At 44.7% G+C, this 24,374-nt stretch overlaps 1 protein-coding gene and 1 long non-coding RNA gene across 5 annotated transcripts in view; one reads left to right on the plus strand and one right to left on the minus strand.

The window, feature by feature from the left end:
* Window positions 1–21,182, minus strand: part of LOC126531506 (cytoplasmic polyadenylation element-binding protein 1-like) — a 33,052-nt gene extending 11,870 nt beyond the window's left edge. Inside the window, exons 1-6 of one of the 4 annotated variants that reach the window (XM_050179050.3) lie at window positions 21,025–21,182; window positions 18,766–18,925; window positions 18,167–18,199; window positions 8,877–9,126; window positions 7,494–7,632; window positions 4,071–4,272 (exon numbers count right to left, since the gene is read on the minus strand). In XM_050179050.3, the coding sequence (XP_050035007.1) occupies window positions 4,071–4,272; window positions 7,494–7,632; window positions 8,877–9,126; window positions 18,167–18,199; window positions 18,766–18,925; window positions 21,025–21,033 (793 nt within the window). In that variant the 5' untranslated portion in view covers window positions 21,034–21,182. Of the gene's footprint in view, window positions 1–4,070; window positions 4,273–7,493; window positions 7,633–8,876; window positions 9,127–18,166; window positions 18,200–18,765; window positions 18,926–19,612; window positions 19,896–19,937; window positions 20,023–20,593; window positions 20,991–21,024 lie in introns of those variants that run through there. The other 3 variants (XM_050179051.3, XM_050179048.3, XM_050179049.3) reach the window with 3 other exon arrangements.
* Window positions 110–17,299, plus strand: LOC140218622 (uncharacterized). The gene is made up of 2 exons (XR_011894829.1): window positions 110–156; window positions 13,200–17,299. It is a non-coding gene; the product is annotated as an uncharacterized lncRNA (long non-coding RNA).
* Window positions 21,183–24,374: the final 3,192 nt, after the last annotated feature.

Consider the following 24,374-nt stretch of genomic DNA (forward strand, 5'->3'; position numbering starts at 1 on the left):
GTTTCGTCTCACTGTCAATGTAAAGATATCAACATGGTATGAAACTATCTTTGGTCAGACTCAAATCCAACAAAATCATTTTTTTTCCTTAGTGAATTTTCTCTCTTTACCAGATTGCACGATGAGAGAAATGCCACTTCCAAGCAAGAAAAATATGTAAGTAACTATACTTACTTGCATAAAAGGTCCAGTTTCAGTATAACAATTTTAATACCAATAACAGAGTAAAGTGCTGATTTTATCAACTGCGTTGTAGCTAAACGTAACTATGGTGTTTTGCAAACGTTATAGTAAAAATTCACTACACTGGATGCCACTCTGCCCCCCTTGGAAAAGCTTCGAAGGGGCCTTGGGAGTCCCTGCAAGTTTGTCTGAGACCTGCATGCACCCTGTATACAGCAACATAGCGAGACAATTCAATTCTCCAAATGAAAAAAGGAGAAGTAACAAGTTCTCACTGTAATGGCTTTCTGGTATATTTTTTACTTCTGGTAATGTAACGAATGTTTCAACATGGTAAGTGAAAAGAAAATGGGTAATGAGTGCATCTGCATATTTAGTATTTCATATTCAAAGTAAGGTATATGTCGAATTCTTATTTGAAAGTTAATATTCACATATAACTAGGTAGCATCTTCTCATGCTGAGTTGCTTTGTTCCTTTATTGCAACTCTCATGAGCTAACTTTCATTTTGCTGCTCATTCTCATGGTGCTCAGTCTAGCACAGGTGTATTTCTATCACCTCCCTCATTGTTGCATGTTGATTGACTGCTTACCTTTAGCTCCTTTTTTTTCTACGAAACTTTTCAAAAGAAAAAATTCACCTATGATCATGATGCTGCCTAATGCAAAGTTTGAGCGCAGCTCTGCGCGTGTACCGTAAGAACCTGCGTATAATACGAGGTGAAATTTTTGGGACACGAAATGGAAAAAGGAAGTTTTATCCGTATATAATATGAGTTAGGAAAACTTGAAAACATTTATTTAAGTTGCACTCTGCACTTCAATCGCTGTCTTCCTCAGCTGCACTCTTTGGATAGTTCTTTGTCGCACATATCTTCCCAGAGGTACTCATCCTCTGTGCCATCGAGCGCATTGAAGATGCCACACTTCTTGAATGCGCGACGCACAAGGTCCTCTGGTATTCTCGCCCATGCATCCACAATCCACTTGCATAGTGTGGCTGGCGAAGCCGCTTCAGCTGCCCGGTCGGCGTCACTGCAGGCTCACCTGAGCACATCCAATCTGTGTAACATTGCTTGACCGTGTCCTTGAACGGCTTGTTCACGCAAACATCTAAAGGCTGCAGCCGACACGTCATCCCATCCAGGATAACGACGAGTTCAGTGCCGGATTCGCACAACAGCCTCTTGACTGAGTCGGCCAATGGCAACGAAATGTGTCCAGCACAAGGATGGACGGGAACAACAACAGTGCGCCGGGCCGCCTACACCAGACGGACTTTATGCAGTCCAGTACAAGATTCTCGTTCATCCAGCCTCTCTCATGGCATCTCACATTCTTTGGCACCTCCTCACCTTTAGGCATCGTCTTGCGCTTGAAGATGACATAGGGCAAAAGCTTGCATCCGTCTGCTGTGCCCGACAACATGACGGTAACTCGCGTTTTCTCGTTGCCAGTGGACCGGACATGAACTTGTTTAGAGCCCTTTTAATGCACGGTGAGGGGCTATGGCATGTCCAGATAAACCGGCGTTTGGTCAGCAGTGCCGATTTGCCCTAGCTAGAAGTTTTTGGACTTGCGCAGCGAAACAATGTGGCGCTGGAAAGCCACAAGCAGCTCTTCGAACGATTCTGGCAGGATTTGTGAAGTCGATGTTCAACGGCGTAAGGAAAATCCAGCACGGGACATGTAGCGATAAATCCAGTGTTTGCTCCCTTTGAAGGCAGAGCTCGGTAGCCCTTTTTCTCTTGCAAGCTCCTTAGCTTTTGCCTGCATAAGCTCCACGTTCACAGCTAGATGCGCAGCTCGTTGGCATACGAACTCAATCGGGGCGAGCTCGATTTCCGGGAATGTCCCACTCTTCGGGCCGCGAAAGCTTCGCATTCCGCTACACGTGAAAAGGGCTTTCTTCTGTCAACGCCATCCACAAATGCTTCCCTCGTTGACTCCAAACTGCGTCCTGGCTGCACTGTTGCCGATTTCCTGTGCGGCTAAAATAATTTTTCTCTTGGAAGCAGCCGAGTACTGTTTTCGTGGTCTGGACATCTTGGTCCTTCAGTGCGGAATAAAAAAGGTGCACTTCGCAAAGCGTGGTTTGCACATGTGCTGCCAAGGTCCGCACTCAACAATAAAGAAACGATGCTGTAGTCACACAGCAATAACGAGACCAAGCAGTAAGGAAGCCAAGCTGTAGCCATGCAGCAATTACGAAGTCAAGCCATGGCCACGCAGCAGTAACGAAACCAACTTCTAGCCCAAATTTCTGACTGAAATTTTTGTTTGGATCCGCATATAGTACAAGGCAAAAATTTGAGACTAATACTACCAAAAAAGAACCTCGTATTATACGACGGTTTTTACGGTATATTGTATTATGACTATATAGGGGCACAGTTTATATTAGAAAGAGAACGCTGTGAGTAGTGTAGCTAGTGCGGACAATCTGTATCGTGCAGCACATTGCAAATGGAGTGAAGTGTGGTGAGACTTCCTCGCTAATTGGGAGATCGCAAGAGGCAGCGCGTGGGCGAGATTCACAGCAGCTGCTGCAGACGGACCTCCACTCTTGCAGCACTTTGTTTCCACACAGATGATGTGTGCTACTCTGGCGCCATTGTGTAGCCATCGTCGCCGCACAGCCCGTCTTGCGTAGCCCTATGCTTTTCTCACGCTTTCATTCCACCAACGAGAGCGGCCCTTTGTCGCAGGTAAATCATGCCACCAGTGTCAGCGGCGACAACACCTAAGGGAGCGTGCGTCACATTGAGCCTTACTCGTAGCCGCTCGCCATCACCTCTTGCAGGAGCAGCGATCGCCGTCACACACTGGTACTGCAGACTGACCTCAGCAGCTGACGCCGCGGACAAGCATAGGGCTCCCCACCTCGTGCCACCCCCCCCCCCCGCCCCCTCCCACTTCCCCTGAAAATGCGTAAGAGATCGCCAACACAGCTGCGGATGCTGTGGCCGCTGACGACCCGGCACATGTGCAGGCCGTTTTCCCTCTGCTCCCACTTTCCTGCGCGCATTTTTGTTTCATCACCCACTGTGCTCCACATTTGCTTTCATCTTTCACTTGGGCGCGTTTGCTCGGTTACAACGTACGACGGCGAGGCATGCAGACACTCAATGCAGGAACGGGCGCATAAAAGTTGCGCTCTAAAATTTATTCTAGTAGGTGATCGAAAATGTATCTAAAGGAACTTTAGTTTTAACATCCCAAAGCAACTCGAAGGCTATAAGGTACCCCTAGTGAGGATGAGGCTGCAGACAAGGGCAATGTGTAAATCAATAACTGCACACCCCAAGAGCAGCTGAAATTTCGAACAGAAGCCTGCATGCCCTTGGAAGCATGCCGCGCAACAAAGAGGGATAAAGAAAGGGAGGTGGGGGCTCATGTCAAACATCTTGCAGTCCTTTGGCTACTGTACGAAAGAAGGCATGGAAGGACTGTCACGTATGCTAGTTGAAGCAAAGGAGGAGTCTACAATGGAACTGAGGCTTGCCTCTTAGCAGCATTGCAACGCAACATTTTAATAATGAACCAATTTGAAAATTTACTATGATAAAATGCTCTTTAGAGGTCATTCTACAACTTTCATTGTGTAACTTGAATTGCAATGGGGCCTGATGAGAAGCCCTTTAACAAGTAGTTAAGTCTAAAATAAAATATTTTAGCACACTGACCTCAATGGAGCGTGGCCACCATGGTGGGAATTGAACCCACAACATCGTGCTCAGCTGTAGAATGCCATAGCCACTGAGCCACTATGACATGGCAGGCTTCCAGTAAATGCGATGCCATTGTTCAAACATTGATGTTTGACTGAGTTCAAAGCCTTTCGCTATTCACACACCCCTGAGCACAAGTAGCCGGATGAACTCACTCGCAGCAGATCTGTGCAGCTTAGCCGCCTTCTCAATATTGTCAGAGTCTTCCAAGCCTGAAGTGGGTGGGCTGCCAGCAGGCGACCAGCGCTGGTCCGTGAGAAATGAGAACGGGTTGCTGAGCAGGTCCAGATCCGAGCGCATACTGAAGCCATTTGTATGCGTGTGGGCTCGAGGGCTAGGCGACATTACCAAGGAGTTCTGCAATGGATGTAATGTTGGGTTACAATTCACTAACACTACTCGATAAGATATGTGCTTTTGCACAGTTCTATAGGTAGGTTACAAGCACACTAGAACCATGTTTAATTCAAAAGTGTATAGTTTTAAATGGCACAAGGAATGCAGTACCATGAAAAAGAATGGGCACAAAAGTCATGCTCCCAAATGAGAGTTTAAGGAAGTAAATACTCCCTTTTATACAAGCAATGATCGCATGATTTCAGTGTGCAGAACCCTTGTAAGATGGCCACCAAATGAAAGAAGCAGGCAATGTAACCAGTACAAAGAATGCAGATTACAACTCTCGCCTAGCCACACCATGTTTTTTTAGCTGCATCCTAAGCTCCACCAAGACTGACATCGCTGCTAAAGGTGTCGCAAGTATTGGGGTCAGGCAAGTGCGTGCGGACCAGACAAGTTTAAGTGATCTAGTGAAAGCCAATTTTAAGATCAACATAACGAAAGTTTGGTCTCAAATGTAGTTGCATGGGTCGGGACCTTTCGTTGCAATTGAATTAATCAAAAAATTAAATTAACTAGAGTTGGACTAATAGAAGTTACTTTTAAGCCATGCATTGCATGCTTGCATTTGTCAAGCCCTTATTTCAAAACCTGAATGTGCAAGGGGTAGCAGAATTAAGTGTGATGTATGCTACCATGCTGGCATTTGCAATACAATAAACATGCACAGTAGTGTATGCAGTGTTTAGTAAGATTGTTGATCCTGGCTGTATCACCTCACATTAACATGGCACAGGCTTTAAGCGAACAGCTTTCTTTGGCTTTTTCAGCTGTTTTCGTGGTAGGTACGACAAGGTACGGCAGTTGCTGGTAGGGGCTTGGGGGAGGAGGAATGAGGCTTTTGCTCACTTGCTCGTCACAGGAATACCCTGAAGGGCGCGTGCTCACAGCAACCTGGCTGCAGGAAGGGGCTGGTACTCGCCCACTGGCTATTTGCTCGTATTGACAATCATTGATGGTTTTTGCATAAATATTTCTTAATTTCTAGCATGCAAATATTTATTTACTTTATTATCCATATCAATTTTCAGCCTTACAGTAAAAGGGGTGTTGCAGTAAAATAACCACTTACACACACGATACCACAACATTAAAAATGAATTTTGAGTACATTTATACCACTGCAACAAAAGATTTAAAAACATTAGAAACAACTTCTGAATTTTTACACAAATATAGCTCATGTGATTTAACTGCCTTGTTCAACGAAATTATATGAAAGTAGTTTATGTACTTAGGATTAGTATTTTATACGTGGTATCTACATCCCCTACAAGTACTTAAAAATTTTGTTGTGGGTTTTTAATTTTGAGAGAGCAATATATTGGGTTCTACAAAATGTGTTCAAAGAACACTGGTTACATATGGTCAAGATATGTGCCTTACAACTGGCTTGTCTAAAGTTATTGCACACTGTTAACAAATTACGATGACAATTTTAACAGGTTATACAAATGTTGAGGTTTTGAAAGAACAAGCGTATTAGGACTGCAATCAAAGTCAATGTCCCATAAATCAGGCAGCCAAAAACAATGAATGCATGCTATTTGCTGCCCTCAAGGGTTCAAATTGCTACAAGCACATCCTAAATAGCTCTAAATGCCCGCCAGGACACTTATTAGGTGTATCAGTGCTTGTACTGCAATAGGAGACTGTGGGTGCACACGTGTATAGTTGGAGAGCTTTAGCGTGTCCGGTATTCCAGCAAACGGGGGTGGTTTGGGTGGATTTCAGGATGGGCGGGATGTAAATGTGAGCAACCAGAGCGGTGCAGCCACCAGGTGGTGCAGAGCTGAGCCAGACAAGCAGCCAAAGTTGCATTAACCTACTATATTCTGCTTTGCTGCTGGTGCAAATTTTCGGCAGCAGCGCAATTATGAACACGATTACGCAGCTGTCAAAAATTTACACGAGCAGCGATGAATATACTGCTTGGCTCTGTGTGGTTAAGGTTTGCACCACCAGCTGGCGCCACCAACTGGCCATTCACGTTTACGCCATTGCTCATCCGGCAAACCGCCTGCGATTGCCAGAATACCCGACATACTAAAAACCATTAAGGAATTCATACTGTGTCCCATGACAAGTGCCTCTTCCCATTCTTGGCATGCTTCGCTGCATAACACCGCTATATTGAGATGAAGCTGACATTCGGGAACAGGCATTATACCATGCACTGTGCTTTTCGAGCTTCAAAGCTAGTGGCAAAGATTACAAAGGCAGAGCGAGCACCATTTCTGACAGTGACGAATTGTTTCAGAGAAAAACACAGCACAGCAAGCTTGATAGCGAACATTGAAATAACTAGGCCTAGCATTGCCGCAGTGGTGGTCATGGCTGTCAGCGAAGCTGCTTGCAAGAGCACCGGTTTCAGACGAAAAGATAATCAAAATGATGGCGCTGGTGGCTTTGACTACTGCCATTTTGGACCTGCAGTCCCAGAAGATAGTCCAGAAAATCGGACGGCGACGGGCTTTTTGCATCCGAAATTTCAGACTTTCTTATACATTGGCTCATGGGGTACATGGCAGTGCCACGAAGGCGTTCGAATTATTGGGCATGTGAAAAATCTATTGTTGACTGTACATGTCGGGCATGCACAGAAATGCAATACGACCTTTTTGAAATACGAGTGAAAGAAAATTCCTACTCAGAAAAATGGAGATGTGCACAATGTGCATACTTACAAGTGCATCCTGCAATCAATAGCGAGACATTCCATTAATTCATGATCCATGAACAGCATAGGTGCGCACCTTGTGTTTCTTTTACATGCCATCAGAGAGATTTAGCGTCCCAGTACACATTACTACTTGCTGAATAGCAAAGATGCAGACAGGAGCAGCAGTACTGTTGACACCATCTAGGGGCACTGTGTTGAACTGTTGAAATTGTTTTTTCCACCTGCAATTGTTCGTGTACTACTGAGCCAATAATACAATTTAATATATGAAACTGCCTTGTACACGCCAGTAGCACATAAGTAAAGCGTTCACTGCAGTGATAATTTCGTGTGCAGTGGTTGAACTCTGCATTAGAAGATGTCATCGGCACTGCAGCTTGCAGAAATATGTCTGCGGTGTTCCACATAATGACATGGTCAATCACATGCAAACATGTCACAGCAGAACCACTAGAAGCAATGAACAGTTAGCAAAAGTTCTTTATGAAGTACATACCATGAGATCTGACAAGGTGCTTATTTCTGTGCCACAGCTGACACCACTGGAGTCCGAATCTGGGGAAAGGCTTCTGGAATCGCGGAATGGGTCGCATCCGTAGGCTAAAGACCGCTCCACAGAAGGGCTCCCTTGATAGCTGCAAATGTACAAGATATTAGTCCAACATGTTCTCAGAGGTTGAGTACACTTTGTTTTTAGTACCACGCAGGCTTCCACATGAACTGGGTAAGGGGTGTTGCAAATATGCACAACCAGAAGCAATGCCTTGTTGCCACAGGAGTAGACAGCTATGAGTCCGATCAGCTAACCAAGAATGAGAATTGGCTGCATGTCCCAAATAAAGGTGCTGGCCTATTGTGTACCACTAATCCTTCTGTTCAAACAGCATTGTACACATAGACAAGTCCTTTCTTTCAGTTCTTGTAAGCAATTGGCTGGCTGAAGCTATTGCAACATGGCATGAAGTTGGTGATGCAGAGAACAAATACCCTTGTAGCTTCAGCAAACAGTCTGGAATTTGCAAGTGTGCTGCATTGTTTGCACACACTTTGGTGGGATATTTCTTTTTTGCTTTGCTTGTAGAACACAGCAAACTGAGTTAGGCTCAGGCTTACGCATGGTTGCTTGTAATCTGAAGGTCAATGAAATAGTCCAAAACAGAATTGAGAGTTGTACCAACAGGCACATGTTTTTAACAGCAACTGGCCACTACCACATTCTGTGGCAGATAAATGCATGTGTGTCCTAAACATCAGAGCTGCAAACAGGTCCCAGTTCTCTGGCACCCTCTTGGAGCCCGTCGACTCATTAGCTTGAATATCGCATGCTAGCAATTTTTGTTAGTGCATTATGGACGACTTCCTGTCAGGTGTATGCGCAAGTCACTCTGCCCTGGGAAACCAAAAAGAGTTAAATAACGACTTTTTTAAACTACATGGCTTTAGAGCATGCTGAAAACAGCTCAGCCAGCAAATGTTGAGGTTTGGTCGAAGGAATCGAAACTAAATTACCCAAGCTTTAATTATTGCAAGTAAACTTTCATTATGCACTTGTACACAGGCTAGTGTCTATAAACAGTAATAGTTTGTGAACGCTTTTGTCACGTTTCCTTGAAACACCTACTCCTTCATTGTCAGGCACCATCATAACGTTTTGTGCTTGTTGGCATGTCATTACTCAGAAAATATTTGCAGCTTAAGTCATGGGAAAGAATGCACAAGACTGAGTGCTAACTTCCAACAGCACTTTGTTCTTGGAAAGAGGAATAGCAGTCTCCAGTTTGAAGTTTGTGCTCTGCCTTCTGTATTCCTGGTTTTCAGTGTCCTGTGCTACGAATATTTTCTTAGTAACTCACTGACAGGCTTTACCAGACCTACGTACCTGTAAGGTGCGTAAGGTGATGCAGAGCGGATGGCTCGAGGTCCTGTGCCGACAGGTGAAGTTTGGAGAGTGCTCTGCCTTAGTAGCCTACCGAGAGAGGCTTCGGAGAGACGCATGTCACTGGGATATAAAGAGCCCAGACCATTGCCATTCTGGTAGGCTGCCAAGTAGGCTGGGTTAGAGAGTAAGCTAGACAAACCGCCTGTGCTGCCTGGCAGCACACTGTTCCTGAGGCCACAGTTGCTGTGCCCTGCACAAGACACACACACACACACACACTGGGTCAATCTCATGTTGCTCGCATGTAGATATTAGCGCTTAGAGAAGGAAATGCAGAATAGCATAGAGATAATAGGAACTAATGAAAAATTAGAAGCTTTGGTTGAAATTCTGATCGTTGTTTTTCCGAGCTACGAAGCTCTAATGAAACAGCATATAAAAGTCCTTAGCCCTAGTGATCAGGTTGATCTGGCAGAGGTGTAAATTAATCGCTAAATAATCAGAATATAGCGAAAAAATTAGGAAGCAGCAAATTATGGGGAACGTGCAACAAGTACGAACAAGCTATATGCAGTAAAGATATAGGGCAGTGTCCTTAGCAACCATTTAATAAATGCAGCAGACAAATTAAGCTACACAGAACTGTAGAGTATACAGGACAGCCATATAAACATTTTATATGTGACTGCAGAGAAAAGTTCAAGTGTAACCAAGGGTGAAGTTGGAAAGGCATTGCAAGGGATGTCCAGGGTAAAGTGGCAGGTGGAGATGGAATAATGGCTTCGTATAAAAGATACACTAAAAGCTTGCAAAGCTTTATACTCTTCTCATAACTTCACATGTGCCAGAGGCTTGGAAGAATGTCAACATAATTGACAAAAAGGAGAAAATCAAATTCTAAGAATTATAGACCCATTTGGCTTGCTTGAACTGCTGTACAGGGCTTTTTCGTAAAGTAATGAGACTGTTAAAAAAATTTTATTGATCCGATCAGTACATATTAAAATTCTTCAAAAAATAGTCTCCTTGGGTGCCTATACATAGCTGCCAATGCGATTTCCACGCTGCAAAGGCTTCCTGGAAGTCAGCAGCCATAACCTCTTTCAGAGACATGCAGCTCGGATGACAGAAACATTGTCGAAGCTGAACTTTCAGGCTTCTCTTGATCTTTGGGAACAGGAAAAAAGTCTGCTGGGCTCACAGTGGGATTGTACGGTAGCTGCGACAAGGTTGCAACCCCTATCTGGGCTAGGTAGGTGGTCACAACAAAGGTGGTGTGGGCTAGAGCGTTGTCGTGGCGCAGCTTCCAGCGATCAGCAATAACCCATCATTTGTTTGACGGTTCTGTGAAAGCGCTCAAGGACTGCTTTGTAGAATGAGACTTTGATGGTTCATCCCAGAAGAACGAATTCCTTGCGGATCACCCCACTCTTGTCAAAAAAGACAATGAACATTGTCGTTACCTTGGACTTCGACATTCCTGCTTTCTTGCGGCATGAGTAGTTCGCCCAGTGTGCCACTCCGAACTTTGGCACTTGGTTTCGGGGTTGCACTGGAACACCCATGATTCGTTGCCTGTTATTTACACCATCTAAAATGTCCCGCTCAATTTCTAACTGCACCAACATCTCGCAGGAAACGTTGTCTTATCGTTTTCGTTCAGCACTCGTCATGTTTGACCCGATTTCGAACACACCTTCCACGTGTTCCAGTTGTCAGAAATCATTTTGCGAACGGTTGTTTTGCACATATTGAGGTTTTCAGCAATTAATGTGATATTCAAACGATGGTCGGAGTCGAGGAGATTCTTTTACTTTGACCACATTTTCATCCAAACCATTCATTGAAGGGCATCCAGATCTTCAATGGTCTTCCATCCGTTCTTGAACTCACTGAACCACCGGAAAACCTGAGGCCTTGACAGGACGTTGCCTTTGTAAGCCTCCTTAACCAAGGCAAGTGTTGTGTCGGCAGCGGCAGGCAAGTGGGGGCCCATGCCCAGCGAACGCGCGGGGAGCGCTGACGCAGTGAAGGAGACTCTGAGCTAACTGCTCCCGATGAAAACCGGAACGAAGACTCAGCCGACTCGCGGCAGTTTATTACTAATAAAGACTTCACGTGCCAGATGACACCTCCCGATTGGTCCCAGCTCGTCACATGACAGAAGGGGGGTGCGCCATCTAGCTAAACTACTATGAAACATAAATGTATGATAACACAGATCTGACAGGGGGCGACACTATACTACAGCAAGCATCTCTGAAGCAGTTTTTCCCAGGTGAAAGCCAAATTTAATCAAGTACCACTGCTCCAGCAAACACTCCATATTTTACGTTTTCTGCCATGACAAAAACTGGAAAACAGCTTTTGCGCCACTTCAGATGCTCACTGCGTCAGAGCTCAGGCGCAACTGCCGCCCGGTGCGCTAGCTTAGAACCCACACAACAAACCCCGAATCTGGGGAGCGCGCTACTGGCAACTGCAGCACCATGCAGTAGGCAGTCTCACATATGGACGAAGGTAGGTAAATTCGAATAGAATTAGGGCAGTGCTTCACTTCAATAAGCCCGAATAACAGGCTGGTGTTCATTCATGCCGTCCATTGAAATTCTGCAATATAACACCACTACTATATGGCCCTTCATAGATTAAAAAACAAGTATCTGATTCAGCAGAAATACAAATCGTGGATGAATTTTTAGATTTAAGAGCTTAGAAAGCAAATGTGGATACCTTACGTAATTATCTACAGGGATTTTGCAGCTACCATTCTTTACAAGGAAAGTGAAAAAAATATTAGGAAGGGTGTCAGACAAATAACTTTCCTGGATGCCTCAGACATTTGCTGCATGCTTGGAAGTATTCAAAATGTTACATGAAGGATGAGATGCAAGAATTAGCAGCAATTATCTCACCAACCTGCTGTTTGCAGATTACGCAGTCTTTAGCAACGGTGATGACTTACGGCAATTGAGGACTCAAACCAACAAGGTCTAGATGTATGTGTATGGATTAATGCAGAGAAAACTAATGTTCAATAAATTGGTAAAAAAACAAGACTTTCTGATTGCTAGATACCCTTTTGAAGCTGTGGAGGAGTGTGTATCATAGGCGAATTAGTCACGGCAGACACTAATTGCAAAAGGTTTAGTTGAATATAAATAAGCTAAACTGAACATGGCACTGATAGTAAGAAAGAGTAGCCTTATCAATATCCTAACAAAGTACACAATCTCAGTGCATTCCATCATAGAGGATAACAAAATTTAATAAGGGCTGAGCAAGAAGCAATGCAACAGAAAATGATAGGCAAGACGTTAAAAGACAGGAAAAGGACAGTATGGATTAGAGTAAAAGCAAGCAGCTGATATTCCGGTTGTGATTAAGACAAGTTGTCATGTTGTGGAATGCATCAAGCCAATAATGAGTAGTCTGTACCAGAATGAGCACAAAGGGAAGGGAAACTCAGTCAAGTGTAGTAGAGGGTTTACGTGGAGATTAGAATTCACAGGCATAGGCTGGAGTCGGCTGGTGCAAGACACGGGTAACTTTCATATTAGTGGGATAGACCTACCTAGCAGCATCCATAAAATACGCTCATGGTGACTGGCAAGCAGCTCAAAGCACAAGAAAAACCTGGTAAAGAATTGTAGTGCTAGCATGGATGTGCCATGAAATGGCATGTCATACTGTGCACACCTGCAGGCATGCAGTGTGCCGCAGTGAACCTGAAGGTTGCCACATTTGTCACACACACAGACATAGGGGGAAAATGGCACAGTGAACGCTTAACATCCGACTGTAGAATGTCCGCTACCACAAAGGATGTTCTAAGCATTCTCAGCATGGACCGCCTTAGCTTCAGTTTGGAGTCTTGTGCAGTGGCAACGAAGGCTATGACACACTGTAACACTAACTGCTGAATACAGAGAAAGTGCAGCAGCATTATTGTAGTCTAGGTAGTACACAGCTTACTTGAGCTTCAGAAGGTAAACATCATGAATAGGCCGTGTGTAATAACAGGAAAAGGCACATTGCCATAAAAATATGTTCCAAGCATTAAAGCTGGAAAGTGCTACATTTATTTCATCGCTGCTACCTAGGCAATTCTGGTTTTTTGAATACAAGTTTTACGTAGCTGTTTGTGTCGCATTACTTCTTTATGTTGGCATGTGGATACACCAAATGTCGGCTGCGCACTGAAAATGCTCATTACAGCTTTGAACATTGAGATAACCTGTTGCGACGCTAATATCGCATCTTTTGAAGCGTCGAACAGATTTGTATATCTAGCTGCAACATTGCCTCTAATCTCTGGTGCAGCATGTTGCCTCGCATTGCAGTTATCAGAGACCCATGCATAAATGCTGACAAGATGTCGCTGCACTGTGCACATCAGACAGCCAAGCAAAGAGGTACGCAAGCTTCACCATGTCTTTAATGTGGCAATTTTTAGTAATGGCTTTCAGAAATTGGGATCAGAAATAGACAGTGGAAGAAATGCAAGAAAGGCTGTTTGCTGTCTAATCATAGGAAAAGTGTGGATCTCTGGAAATTATTTTTACTGTAGCACGCAGTGGCACAGCAGACACTGCAATCAAGCACCTCCACAACGAAATGATGTATCTAACAAAGGAATAATTCTGTCCCAATTCTATTGCGGGCTGCGCAGCCTTTACAACTAAGTGACCTGTACAACAAATGGTTTCAGAGGTCCCACACATTTGTGCAAAGGCGTTCGACTGTACTCGCAAATAGTATTAGTAGTACGAAAAGTTGGAAAAAGCTGTAGTGCCTTGAGCACACTGACAATGCAGCATTGCATGAGTGCTAACATTATATAGGTAATTACCTACTTGATGTCTATGTTTAAAAAACATTCTCTACACATTCAGTAGTTACAGAGAGACTACCGTTACAGCTTAGGGTGGCGTTAGGGCAAGGAATCCACCCAGCCAATCAACGAATACGTCCAGTAGTATAAATGAAGGAAAAAGTTTATTGGCTTAGCTACACGGCTCCAGTTATGGAAGCCACCTTTATGCAGGAGCAAGTGAGAGTTCACATCAGTACCCTCTGACCATACTGCACAAAAATTTCCGCTTTTAATACTGTCGCGACTCGCCTAGGAAATCTGAAGGAGACTATCTAGCAGCAAATCGCCATTGTCGAATCCATTGCGATACCACGCCAATGCTATCGCAACGCTCCGCATTAACCTCGCCTCTGAAGCCCGATGGTATGGAATATGTGGCAGCATGGCAACTTGCAAATCCAAGGTCACCGTTGCTCGGTAGCATGTAATGTTGGGCCCCCCTCATCATTAGTTCAGGCTGTCGTGTAGTGGTGGGGGTAGTGGTCTTTTGTGGATCCGTCAAGAGTGTCCACACTGCAGCGACGTCTGGATAGGCACTGATGGATGGGTGGGGGTTTGCCTCGGGGCAAATATCTAACTGTGAGTCCGATGTCCATACCGCATTGACGTCTGGATAGGCGCTGATGGATGGGTGGGTGTTTGCTTTGTGGCAAACTTCTAATTAACGCCTTTGTACTGTTGAGACGTAACACTACACTTTTCCTGTATTTAAATTAAAGGTCACCAGCTTCTTTCAGCAACTTTTTTTTTTTTCACACTGCAACGTACCAGCTTTTTTTTTTTTTCATTTGATAGCTTTTTTGGCTGAGGCTATATACCATGACTGCCATTGGCACTCTCCGTCAGTGTGAAATTGCTGTAGTGCAGAAATGTGGTTGAGGTGGTGTTGTGATGAGCCATGAACTATGTACAATTACTTTCACATCACTCTTATCTCGATTGCAACCAATTTTCAATAAGCAGCTAATTCTGTACTTCTGCTATATACTTGAGTTACAATATTGCAAAGTATAGCTCTCTGCCCTTGTGTGCTGCAACTATACTTGGTTAAAACCAGATTTTCAGAAGTACAGCCTGCTTTTTTCTGTACCTGTTTTACCAAACAAGTTAAACCTGATTGTTGATTAATACTTCGATTTAACAAGATGCACATCATTGAAGCACATGTTTCAGCAGAGGTGCAAAAAAATGTTAACAGCACAGCATAATAGATACTTTTCAGCAACACATTAGAGAATGGAACTGTAGATAATGTTGCTAACCATACAGTTAGATAAAATTCAGTAAGCTCAACAAGCCAGTCAGCGTCAAAATCATTTCCTTTGTCTCGAACATTTCCCTTCAATGCTGCAGGACTGACCAAAGAATTGTTCACCGCATGAGAGATACAGGAATGCATGAAGTCTGATGCTTTTGTGTCATAATATATAATGTGATTATATGGTAGGTGCTGCCATCAACCTATTTGCCATTAAACAAGCAGTGGAAACTTTCTGTGGCCAGCAGCCATAGCACAATGTTGAACCAAAACTTAGGATGTTACCTACTAAAAGTACAAAGGTGCACAAGTAATACATGAGGTGATGTTTATAAAGTATTCTGTAAAAAGCATCATACATTAACCACACTACTTGCATAGCTTTCACAGCACTGCCTGCTAAGTATAAAACAAACTACAAGATATATGAAATGCCTGTGCATTTGGTGGCACATTTACAGCAAGTGGTGCTTGTCTCGCAAGTTTCACATCAACATGCTATGGCCACAGATCAGTTTCAATTTTACCAATACAACATTCGCTCTAAGGATCAGTCAGTCTCGTGCAATCTAGCTGTTATTTGAGCTGCTAATTGTGTGCACACATCTGCTACTGATGTGTTGTCAGAAAGTTGCGATTTCATCACATCTGTACTGCCCCAAGATTTCAAGTCTGCCCAAAACATGCGACAATTATGTAGACTATTTCATATTCCTGCTGATTATAGCGGCACTCCTCCACATATTTTCTCCTGCGTTAGCCCACCTTTGTTGAAATGAGTGGGTGGTGTCCTGCTGCCTGTGCGACATCTATGGCTATGTTCATGCTTGGGAAGTGGCCAAAGCAGGTGGGAAGTTTGCCTGTCAGTATGTGCACTTGTTTTGCCACCGCTTTCCCAACTACTTACTGCATATACAATCGCCCACGCTAGAGCATTTTTTCCACAATTTCAAGCAGTACGTTCATTCATTGATACATCTATAATCAAGGGCAGTGATTGCATGTCACTTCACACCTCATCTGCACCTTTATTCTAGACATTGAATTTTAATAACGATGAGCATGCTCGCCGACACTTTGGGCGCCATCTTCAATTTATGGCCAGGATGTTTGCATGAGAGTAACTTCCAGTGAAGTAGAATGACGTCGCGCTTTCTCCATGCCGAAAAGTCGGTCCAAGATTAATCATGCTTGCCGCTTGGTTTTCCATGAGTTGATGTGAAGTAAGTGAATTTCTTGCAGCTTTTGAGACATCCACATGCATGCTAGCATGCTTTGTGAAGCTAGCCGTGTATTAGGCATAGCAGTGCAACAATGTCCTTCAGCAGTACTATAATGTGCGGCAATTTTTTTCCCCATAAAAATTAAGGGGGCTAGGTCATAACCACATGAGCAATTCAATGCTGCTCTTTTGGACAAGAATGGGGACCATAAGCTGCAAATTGTGTATGTCCACAAATGCGCATGTTTGTAAAATTCCAGATATGTTACATTTGACAGAAGTGCAATAGACTTCTAAAAATCCGGGCTTGTGGAAGACTTAACAGTGCAAAGGAAGGCAAGGGGTGAAAAAATTACAATAGTTGGGGACAGTAGTGATGATAGTTGCCCACAGAACACAAAGAGGACCAAGCAATGCCAAATCTGTAAATTGTTAGCCTTGTGTTATCTATTACCCGCTGTACACTGGTTATATTTGAACCCACTGAGCCTAACGTATCATTTTTTATATGTTGAATTTGATGCCTGAAAACAGATTTAGTACAGTAAACCCAATGTACAAACCATACTAGCATTTGATATCTGGAGGGCATGTTAAGTTGTAAATAGTCCTGCAATTGAATTACTAAGTGAGTAATTAACATACTAATTTATCTTTACTTAATCACCATTTCAGTTTTTTTCATACCAATATACTTTCTGTGTCCAGAAGTACGTGTGAGCAGGATGTACGGATTGGTGTTTGGGCTTTGTGGGACAATATCTAGGCCACATTGGCAGGGTAAATTTTTAGCTATTTTTAACGTTCCACACAGTGTACGGGTGACTACATCCTCTCTGCAATCCTCTTTCCTTTCACAGCACCAAACTCCCTGGCAGATTGTCTGGCTACAACAGTGCTTAGTTGCTGTTTTCTCAACTTCCATGGGCAATACCAAAATAGCATGTCACATTGTGGTGCAATTAAATTGGGACCCTGATGACAGTAAGGTGCAAATAAGCTTTGCACAGTATTTTCATGCACAAGCACAAAATATCGCACATAAAGGCAGCCTTGTGAAATTTCAATACCACTCTTTTTTTCTCTCGATAATTCACGTTTGCTAGATTGAAGTATAGCTAAAGTTCCTCTCTATGAGCTAAGTGTGCATGCCACACAAGGCAGCACACCACCATAGTTCTGCTGCACCTCGTGCATCAATTCACAGCGTGCCACAGCACAGCCCAAAGTTCTCCGATGCCAATGTGTGCCGCCCAAGACTAGTGCTCAAATGCTTTTTGGTGCCACTCTGGTGCATGGTGTTGCTGCATCTGTTGGCAAGGTGGTGAAGCTGTGATGCATGACGTCTGGCAGACAATACTAGCCAATGCTATGTTCGGCAGCTCAGCTGGTGTTTCATGAATGACCAAAGGCTTTTAAAACTCAGTGCAATGCAGCTGAAGCTGCCTTTGGCACTACCGAGACTAAATTTAATCAAGGTGCATTTTCCAGGATGCATCTAGTCCGATTATCAGCATTACGAATTCAAGCAAATTGTAGCAATGTGATGGCCCTCTTAATCTAATTGAAGATGACTAAAAGCTGATGCTTCTATTAAAAAATGCAGCTAGACATAAGGCCATAGAAAACTTGGGCCAACAAAATTCACACATCTCTCACTTTGTAGCACGATTCGCAAGTGTATGCAACATGGTTCAGGCTTGAAATTTTTCTGCGACAGCTGCGAACCCATGTGAACCAAACGGGCCTAACACTGTTGAAAGGTTTGGGTACGGGCTTGTTGGTGTTCCATGGTATCAATCGTCACTTACAGAGCATACATAGACGGACAAAAAGAATGACGAAGACAAGTTAAGACAAGTTGCTAATTAAGAGTTTAGATGAGCTTACAAGACCTAGGAAACAAAAGAACAGTGGTGCATCGCCCAACTTACCGTTAAAATTGAGGCAGTCCTCAGCTGCGTTATCTGGAACAAGAAAAAAACCTACATTTGCCTCGTGTGACAGCAGGAGACTCACCACTGGCTGAAGACGCATATTCGAAGACTGAATTTATTCATACTGGAAACATAGCTCAAACGTGCGGCTGGGGCATGAACAATGATGGTAACGCCGTCTGGAGCAAAGGCAGTTTATTGTGTAGCAGAAAAAATCAATGCACAGTAGCAAGGTGATGTCACGCCCATATCGATAAGATTAAAATATCCACAGTACTGAAACATCAATATTTCCTTAACATACACCTGAAACTCACAGCTTCCTGTTCTGATTCGCACATGAGCAAGCACTATAAATTGAGCAGAGAGTGATAACATAGCAACCACACAGAACAAAACCTTTATAAAGTGGCATCACCATAAGCAGAACATGGTCAGCAACTACAATCCTTCAATACAGTGCCGTTTCAATTGCCACAGCACAAGAAACTTTCGCAATTGAAGTCCTACAGTGGTGCATGCACTTTTTCCTCCGGTGACATCAATTCCGCTGGCGCAGAAAGTATGTACTTGTGGTCAACATTGTAGATGCTCACCATATTGTCTGCTGAGGGGTCGGCGATCCACCAGTGAGACATCACTGGCATTGTCAAGCATACCGTTAAAATTCGGCAGCATTCTGTTATAGTTGTGGTCACTTAAGGATTCCATCAGTGCAAGTTCCTCATCCAGAAACTCGCTGGAAGGCTGATGAAGCTGGATGGAAATAACAGATCAATCCTGTGATTTTCAATAATTAATGAAAGGAGCACAATGAGTCGTAACACGGCACCTCAACGAAAGCGTATGGCACATGTGCTCCTTGACTAAGCAATAATCGCAGCATAAATACTGGTCCACCCAGTTTGAATGCATGCACATTCGTTACAGCTAGAGCAGAGAAAAATGACAGAGGGCCAGCCAGTACACTGCATCCTTAAGCATGTAAACAATGCAATGCACGCCGAGAAAATGCGCAAAATATTACATAGGCACATATGTAAACAATAGTGTGGTGCCGCAGAAGCAGAGGTGCAGGAAACAAACGAGGTATTGCATTTGCAATGAGCGAGGACTTCAACAAAAACAATCTCGGAGAGAGCGATTTTCTATCTGCTGCACGTGGCCGAAGTCGACCGAGAGGCTAAATAAGGGTATATCGTTGAGGAATACGCGTAACGCACGCTGCTGAATAACAAAACGCTTCGCAGAACACGCTCGCAAGGAAAAAAGAAACTAAATAAAATAAGTGAGCGCATGCGGTGGAAGAAAGTCCAGCGATGAACAGTAAAACCGCGAAGCTGCTATATCACACGAGCATTACGGGGATCGAGGGAATGCGCTCGCGGATACATATTTGCAAAATGAAAAACTGCTGAACGCAAGCGCTGCCTGAAAAACCACCTTCGATGTGCGCCACATGTGCACGCCTTGCATTAGGGAACGACTTCGGAGTTGCACGTTTCGCGAATCAAACACCACTGCTGTTGACCAGCCGTAAGCGCAGACGCATGCGCCTCGCCTTTTAAAAGGCCGGCTGCTGCATTTTTATATATATTTTGTTCTCTCGCCACAAAATTTGTTCGTGCGACACCACAAACGGACATGACTATCAAGGGACCGAAACACTAATGATGAAACTGACGCTATAAGAAAAAAAAAAAAAAGGTGACGCAGTGTTCTGATGCGTAGTACAGTAGCCGACGTTGAAAGGCACAAAACTGCATACATGCACGTTGTAGTACGGTTCACCTTCGCCGCAGCGAGCGATGTGTCGCATGTGCCTCCCCCGTGGCCACATGTGCAGCGTGGGCCTCGCCTTATAACTACCACCATTTATATATATATATATATATACATATATATATATACGAAACTGACTAGCGAAAACCGAAGCCCTCAATTTTGCGCTACTGCCCATGCGAGCTAGAACAGCTGGCCAGGGGTGAATGTCGACTGCAGTTCGAAACCACGCCGTAGTCGAACGCCACGCTGCTTTCTCGTGTGCCGGTCAAGGACACTAACCCTGAAGGAAATGTCAGCAGGGAAGTAGAAACCCCGAAAATGGGCACACATACACCTGCCCGTAGAAACGCTTCGGCCGGTTGCGCTACGTTTCGGAGTTGAAAAGCAAAATTCAACTGCCCGAGAGCGAATTCGAAGGCTGACGCCGCGAGAGCAACACACCTGCACCCGATGCTAGAATATAAAATCCTTCCATCGAACGGTCCGCATTTTTTTTTTTTTTCGGCATGGTTATGAGGGCGGGGTGGGCCACCTCGTCGTGCAACGAGCTCTACAAGGCTGCACCGTTGAGACAGCGGGGCTACTGTTTCTGAGCCTGTGCGCAACGCGATGGTCGAAGAGAGATGGAATATACTTCACCATTAAAACCGCTCTTTGACGCTAACACGTGGCAGGACCGAGGACGAAATGCGGTATCCAGGGGCAGGACAGCGCCGCCGAAACGTTCGTGCCGCGTCGGTGGCTGGGCAGCGCTTAAAATCAGCGCTTGGGGTGGCTCGGAATTCGTCGGTCCCTCGGTTCCGACGCCGGGCAGAAAATGAGACGAGAGGCGGCGACCGCGGCGAAGGCTGGCCCGTAAGCGGAGAGGGGGAGGTTATCGAACCACGTGCTTCGTGCGGCATAAACAGAGTACGGCGAGTCGTAGCCGCTGCTTCCGCTTCCGCCGGCGGTTTCGGCCGGTCCGCAGGTTTTCCTCGCAGTCGCAGACGAAAATGGTTTCCGAGCCGCGGCGTCGTCTGCTACGATGGATGGTTGCCCTGACCGACGTGGTGGCTTTAGTCCTCGCTTACCGAGTACATCGTGGTCGCCGGGTGGTGTCTTCAGCCCGGGTGCGGCTCCGCTGCTGCTGCTTCTGTTGGCGCGCAATAGCCCCGTCGCGGAGCGTGGAACGAATGCGCGTGCACGCTACTATGACGCCGCCCCAATGCGCACGGGCACCCACCGTGCGCCGCGCCGTACGGTGCATATTTACTTCGCAAAGAAGCTCGCGGCGCTCCTGTCTGCCGCCGGCTCGCTTCCACTTATTTATTTCATTCTTTTAGTTTATTGTCCTTGCTGTTGGTAATTAAAGAAAAAAATAGTTCGATCACACTTGTACGCCTCATGTGAGACCGAGACCATACTGCTAAATACAAACAAGCGCGCGCAGAAAAATACAATAAAGAGCTCGTGACTACGTGCCTGCGTGGCAAAGAGAAGCCATTTCACTGCAGCTGCGGTTTGAGGACTTTTCGTGGCTGTTTCACAGACGGGTGTCAAGGAAATTTTGAGGGAATCTTGACTAATTAAAACGGAGCCAATGCGTCGAAGAGTTGTTTTAGATATCGTGTTTGCTTCTGGAACCGCTCCCTGACACATCCTAGCCGTTTCTTCGTTTTTAGGCTCCCTTGGCATGAGCAGGTTTTCGTCTTTGAAAAATAAGTCGCCCATTGAAAAGTAGTACCTTTCGCGTGTTTGGTTAATTAGCCGTGCTTCCTCGTCATTATTATAAAATTAAGAGTAAACATCAAGAAAACTGCGATCTAAAGACAACAACAATATGTAGGAAATTTCATTCCGTGACTCGACTGTCAGTGCCTGACGCCTGTCGACAAATGGCAAGTAAGGTGTTTCGGCATATATATCTTTAGATTGTGCCAGTTGACGTTCGAGCTTGTCACTCGCAAGAGAAGCAAAATATGAGTAACACACTTCTCAAACATTTCACTGTTTGATTGGTGACCGCAAGGGACATATTTAATGCTACGAAGAATACAAATAACAAATATGAATAGCAACATAATCAAAAGGAAACAGTAGTCAAAAGACATTTTCACTTCGATCTCTTCAATCGCACCAACTATATCCTGTTCCCATAAATGACACCTTAAATGTTGTCACGGCGTGAAAAAAAAAAAAACGACGCGGGACCACCATGCGAGAAACAAAAACCGCTCAGATGATGATGATGATGATGAAGCCTCAATTAATGGCACAAACCCACTATGGGGGATAGGCCACGTATCGGGTGGTAATATGATTGAAAAAGTGAAATAAATTAGTTAATAAATAATTCACACAAAAAATAAAAATATATATATAATCCAAGATGAAAAATACACTGTCAATACATGAGATAAAGTAGTTATCAATATTATAATAAGCCTTGCGTTGATAGGAATACTAAAGAAAGAAAAAAGAAGGGGAAAAAGTTACTGAAATACATAATATAAAGGATATACTTAAACATGAGTAAGTTATGTTTTGGATAACAATACTAGTAAGATCTAAACTGCATTTGTGATTTTACTTCTTGAATTTTCTAAATTAGAGTAGAATAAATCAATTGTTAACAAGGCATTCTTCTTGTGCCGCTCAGAGATCACAAGAGCCGACGCGCCAGCTTCGTCTCCTTTCAAAGGGAGCTTGGTCGCTGCTCGTGTCCCTCAGTTCATTTTCTTCTGTTCTCTTGCTAGCCGTTAGTTGTGACATTAGCTTCTCTTCCTAGAAAGCATCACCCCGATGCTTTATCGTCATGGCAACAGGACCGGGACCCGCTTGCGGTGCAATGAATTCACTCGGACGAATAGGGCTTCATCCGGACCACGTGCACAACCACCGGTAGATGCCGTCGATGCCTTGAGCAATGTGGACTATCGGGAGCAACCTCATAGTTGGCATCAGTGAGCCGCCGAAGAACTTTATTCGGTCAGAAGTAGCGCCTTAACAGTTTCTACGAAAGGGCGCTACGGCGAATGGGAGTCCAAACCCAAACTCTCTCTCCGGGCTCGTTGTAGACTGGTCGGTGACGAAGATTATAGAGCCTCGAGTCGTAATCCTGCTGCCTATGAATACGTGTGCGAGTAAGTTGTCGCCCTTCTTCAGCATGCTGAGTGAAGTCTTCAGCATCCGTTTCGATGCCATCGCATCTAGCATTAGTTGTGACTTCACGACCATGTAGGAGACGGAACGGTGTCATTCGTGTTGTCTCTTGCTGAGCCGTGTTGTATGCGAAGGTGACATACGGCAGTACTTCATCCCAATTCTTGTGCTCGACATCCACGTACATGGAGAGCATATCCGCGAGCGTCTTATTCAGGCGTTCTGTCAGTCTGTTCGTTTGCGGATGGTACGCCGTTGTTCGCCGGTGAGCTGTTCCACTAAGCCTTAATACTGTGTCCAATAGCTCGACTGTAAATGCACTTCCCCTCTCAGTTAATACTACTGTTGGAGCGCCTTGCCTCAGTACAACATTCTTTATAAAAAATTGGGCTGCTTCACTTGCCGTGCTCCGCTCCGGAACTTTGGTTTCGGCGTGTGAGGTGTTCTGCGGCTACGATAATGAGCCTAGAATATCCATTCTGACTTGAGCAAATGGAGTGTCGGGCATTTCAACAGGGTGGAGGAAGCCTGCTGGTTTAACTGCTGGCACTTTTTGCCGCTGCAGCATTCATGGCATGTCCGGACGTATTGTTGAACGGTCGCCGCGAGTCTTGGCCAATAGTATTTTTGCTTTACCCTACACAGCGTTAGTGTGTAGCTCATATGACCAGATGTTGCTTCATCATGGCATGCCTGTAATACTTACTCCTGAGAGGTGTTCGGGACGACGAGTAAGTAGATGTTTCCGTTCGGAGAGAAGTTCGCCTTATACGAGACGTCGTTGCGCAAGCAAAGTGATGGTAGTCCTCTTGCAAAAAGCTTTGGGACAACGGAAACGCGTCTATCCAAGAAATTAATAATGGGTTGCAATTCCGGGGCGTCGCATTGCTGCTGTGCGATTGTAGCTCTGTTGACAACTCCGGCAAAGGCTGCATCGTCGTCACCTTCTGCATTGGCAGATTCGAATGGGGCGCGAGAAAGGCAGTCAGCATCCGTATGCCGCTTTCCCGATTTATAGACAATAACCATGTCGAATTCTTGAAGCTTAAGGCTCCAGCGCGCCAATCGTCCTGATGGATCTTTTGAGTTCATCAGCCAACAAAGGGAGTGGTGGTCATTAGAGGAGCGGCCGTACAAATACGGACGAAATTTCATAACGGCCCACACCAGCGCAAGGCACTATTTTTCCGTGGTGGAATAATTCGCTTCCGCACTGGAAAGGGCTCTGCTTGCATAAGCTATTACTCTTTCAGCACCGTCTTGCCACTGCACGAGTACT

This window comes from Dermacentor andersoni, chromosome 5 (assembly GCF_023375885.2).
Source record: "Dermacentor andersoni chromosome 5, qqDerAnde1_hic_scaffold, whole genome shotgun sequence".
NCBI classification, from domain to species: domain Eukaryota; kingdom Metazoa; phylum Arthropoda; class Arachnida; order Ixodida; family Ixodidae; genus Dermacentor; species Dermacentor andersoni.